We start from the raw sequence: 4,635 nt of genomic DNA, 5'->3' as shown, positions 1-4,635 counted from the left end.
TACCTTTGTCCCCATGTCTGATGGATTGTACTGTGTAGGAATTTTTTCAAGAAGAACAAATTCATTTGAGACAATATCTCTAATAAAATGTAATTTTACATCTATGTGTTTAGTTCTTTCATGAAAAACAAGATTCTTACACAAGTATATTGCACTTTGGCTATCTGAATAAACAAGTACAGGTTCATTTAACATCCTAATTTCAGATAATAGTCCCTTAAGGCACAAAGCTTCCTTCACAGCTTCTGTGGCAGCTAAAGACTCGGTCTCTGTGGTTGATAAAGCAACTATAGGCTGTAATTGGGACTTCCAACTCACACAGGTACCACAAAGAGTGAACATATAGGCAGAAGTGGACTTTCTATAGTCCTTATCACCAGCAAAATCAACATCCACAAAGCCTTTTAAGTGTTATTCCTTCATTACCTCTTTTATATACTAATCATATGCTAGAAGTGCCTTTTAAGTACCTAAGTAACCATTTAAGTGCTTCCCAATGTTCGGGACCAGGATTAGCCATAAATCTACTTAAAGTGCTGATTGCATGAGCTACATCAGGTCTGGTACAGACCATGGTATACATTATAGACCCTACAGCATTAGCATATGGAACCTTTTCCATGTACTTTATATCAGATTCATCAATTGGGCATTGCTCTTTACTTAATTTGAAATGACTAGCTAAAGGCAAAGACACAGATTTTGATTCATGCATTGAAAACTTGGATAAAACTTTTTCTATGTAAGCTGATTGTTTCAAAATCAAAATGTATTGTGCTCTTTTTCTAAGTATATCCATTCCCAATATCATTTTAGCATGCCCCAGATTTTTCATTTCAAATTCAGCACCAAAAGTATCTTTAATATCATTTATCTGTTTTAAATCAGGCCCAATCAGCAGCATATCATCAACATAAAGTAACAGAAAAATAGATATTGAAGAATCAGAATCTTTCTTAAAGTAAAGGCAATGATTATAAGAGCTTCTTACAAAACCAAAAGTCATGACAAAAGTATCAAACTTTTTATACATTGTCTAGGGGACTGTTTTAAACCATATAAGGATTTCTTAAGCAAGCACACAAAGTCAGATTTAGATTTATTCACAAAACCTTCAGGTTGTGACATATAAATTGTCTCATCTAAATCACCATGTAAGAAGGCTGTTTTTACATCCATTTGTTCTAATTCCCAATTGTGATGTGCAACTAATGCTAGTAGGACTCTTATAGTTGTGTATTTTACAACGGGTGAAAATATCTCATTGTAATCTACACCCTATTTTTGTGTAAACCCTTTAGCAACTAATCTTGCTTTAAATCTCACAGGCTCATTATCTGAACTGCCTTCTTTCACCTTGTAAATCCATTTACAGTCAACTATGGATTTATTTTTGGGTCTAGGCACAAGATCCCAAGTTTTATTCTTCATTAGAGAACTCATCTCTTCTTTTATGGCAACTTCCCACTTGCCAGACTGGTTACAACTCATGGCTTCACTATAGGTCTTGGGTTCCTTATAGGTTAGGTCATTATAAGACATGACAGAATATGATAGATAGTCTTCATATCTTGTAGGTTCTCTTATGTTCCTTCTAGGCCTATCCCTAGTCAATTGATAGTCACTAAGATCACTTTGTTGACTGGGATCATCCATTTCAGTTTGTTCATGTTCCTCCACACCTGAATTTTCTAATTCAGTTTGAGTCTGAGGTAGTGGAGGTTCATTTCCTCTCACATTATTAGGAACAGAATCAGTTTGAGATCCCAACTCCACGTGAAACCTTGTCACACTTGGGTTTTCAGGGTCTGTAGACTTTTGTTTTTCTAAACAGGGCAGCTCTTCCTCATTGAAGGTAACATCTCTACTTGTTATCATTTTATACCCCCCTTGACCTCTAGCCCATAACCAATAGCCCTTAATTCCTTCAGGATAACCTAAGAACACATTTCTGAGCCCTTGGCTCCAGTTTTCCCAAATTCTGGTGACAATAAGCTGTACACCCGAATATTCTAAGGTGGGAATAGTCTGGTATTTTTCCAGACCACTTCTCTTCAGATGTCTTACCTTTCAAAGCACTAGAAGGGGTTCTATTCACTATATATGTACCTGTCATTACAGCCTCCCCCCACAACACCTTAGGAACTCTTGATCCCACCATCATACACCTAACCTTATCCAACAAGGTCCTATTCATTCTCTCAGCCACCCCATTTTGTGTCTTAGGATTCCATTTGATTCACAAAGTTTATCAAATTCTGAGTTGTAAAATTCAAGTCCATTATCAGTTCTCAAAATTTTAATCTTTGTAGACATTTGATTTTCAATAAGGACTTTCCAGCTTTTAAACTTTTCAAAGGTTTCAGATTTGTGCTTTAGTAGAAACACCCCACACTTTTCTTGAAAAGTCATCAATTATTGAGAGGAAATACTTATTTCCCCCTGGAGTAGTTGTGGAGGTTGGACCCCACAAATTAGAGTGGACATATTCCAATAGAGAAGTAGTTTTATGTTTTTCAGAATTAAAATGGAATCTGTGATGTTTGCCAAAAGTGCAGCTTTCACAGAAAGGTATTTTTGATATTTGGTCCTTACCAAATACCCCCTTTTTATGTAGGATTGTGAGGCCTTTTTCACCAACATGTGGAAGCCTCTTATACCATTTTAAGGTGGAATCAGATTCAATATTAGAGATAGTTGTATTATTTTCAAGTATTATTTCAGCTCTAGCTACATAGATTCCATTTTTCTTGACACCCTTAAAGATGACAAGAGATCCATTGATCACATTCATCAATCCATCCCTAATCCTACCACACAGCCCTAGGTCATCTTATTCTCCCATAGAGATCAGATTTCTTTTAAGTTCAGGAACATACCTCACTCTCTCTAGGGTATACATGTATCCATTTTCAAATTTTAGGGTCACATTACCTAGTCTTTCAACTCTGCAGGCAATATTATTCCTCAGCACCACTTCACCACCAGCTAACTTCTTAAAATCTTGAAGCCTACTTTCAGCAGTTTCGGCGGAATACATGGTAGTTTCTCCTTCACTACTGTATTCATGCTGGAACTCTGAGAACTCGACGGGGGATGAACATAATTGGACATTACTCTGGGCCCCATTAACAGATCCTGTTGACTCAGCATCTAGCATGACGTCAGATAGGCCTCTGTCACCATGTTGTTCTTCTTCCAGTGGCTGCGGCAGCGAGGTCTCCTCAACAAAATTTTCATCATACTTGGAGGGCATTTTTCTCACTGGAGGTGCTGAAACTGTAGCTTTAGCAATTCTTGGTGGAAAATTGATATCTAAAAGCTGAATTTGGTTACTTTCCCTCTTCCCAACTGGGAAAGAAGTCAACATTGGGGACTCGTAGATTTCTGGAGTAGGAACCTCCTGTACATGAGTCCCTGCACGTGGAACAGCAGTCAAAATCTCATCCTCCAAAGTATTCGTAACAGCAGTATAGCTTGGTCCAGGCTGCTCTCCATGTTTGGACATAACATTTGATGATGATGGAGTTCCCTCATTCTCACCTTCTGTGGGCTTAAAAATGCGCCGCATTGTGAAGGATGCACAAGAATGCTCACTTTTCTGACCAGAAGACATCAAGCGAATTAATGGTAACTTGGGTTTGTTGAGTTCATCGAGATTCCCCTCCCAATGCTGTTTTAACCAATCACAGATGATGGGGATAGGAATACCAAATTGCATAGGAGAATCCTTCTTCCATGATGATGTCGACGACGATGAAGTTGAGGATTTGGTGTTTGGCAATGTCGCAAGTTTCATAGGATCACAAACCATAAATGCAAGATTTCCATGAACATCAAAACCAGCAGAACCTGGGCTCCACGTTACTCCATCAGTAGACAACTTTATCAGATTATCAGAGGCTATTACTAACTTTCCTTCACCGACTGTCAGCTCCTGCTTTGCTGCATATCCCAAAAGATAAACTGCACTTCCTAGCTCTAAATTTGGTTTTGAACATGTTTTCAAGTAGTGATGTTGCTGCACTGGCATCGAGTCTCCATCCACAGTATCAAGTCCCACTATTGTCAAATCAAGAACAGAGCTTGTAATAAAGAACCTGGAATCAAGTAAAGATTATAGAGAATTATTATGACTTCCGAGAGTACAGTTGTAGAGCTAAATTTTATATAATAAGAGAGGTTTAAATTAGTATCCAGAAAAACTAGGGAATGTTTACAGCATCATGGCGAAGCACGAGATAAATCTAACATATTAGCAATCTCTAATAAATTGTGGATAATTCCAAAAACTTGTCCTCAAGCATTCCAAACTCATCTGAGTTTAATGCTCTTGAGGGCTTTATCAAGAGTGCTGAACTTTTTCTCTGAGCATAATCCAGGAAGCAGACTTGGTAATATTAGGTCTGAGGATCAAATCTCCCTCACTCTCCTAATCTCCACAGGGCCAAGCTCTCTATTTCTCAAAAGAAGCACTGGGAAATATTCAAGAATGAGAAGAAACCATTGTCCAAATGTAAAACCTATCATTCAACTTTTAATTTAGCCCCTGTTTGACATTCATTATTCCAAAACTCTTTAATTCACACTCATTATCAACCACATATTCACACAATAAAATATTTTGCACATAAC

The 4,635-nt window shown here is 37.7% G+C and overlaps 1 protein-coding gene across 1 annotated transcript; it reads right to left on the bottom strand.

The window, feature by feature from the left end:
* Positions 1 to 2,193: 2,193 nt before the first annotated feature.
* On the bottom strand, positions 2,194 to 4,114 carry LOC111385817 (the record flags this gene model as incomplete). Its single annotated transcript, XM_023010239.1, has 3 exons — positions 2,194 to 2,399; positions 2,596 to 2,810; positions 2,880 to 4,114. Coding segments are annotated over 3 exons (1,656 nt in total), but the record flags the coding sequence as incomplete, so codon positions are not given.
* Between the last annotated feature and the right edge of the window lie 521 nt (positions 4,115 to 4,635).

Source organism: Olea europaea, unplaced genomic scaffold (genome assembly GCF_002742605.1).
Source record: "Olea europaea var. sylvestris unplaced genomic scaffold, O_europaea_v1 scaffold3298, whole genome shotgun sequence".
In the NCBI taxonomy this organism is placed as follows: Eukaryota; Viridiplantae; Streptophyta; class Magnoliopsida; order Lamiales; family Oleaceae; genus Olea; species Olea europaea.
This window is presented reverse-complemented; position numbering and strand designations above follow the sequence as displayed.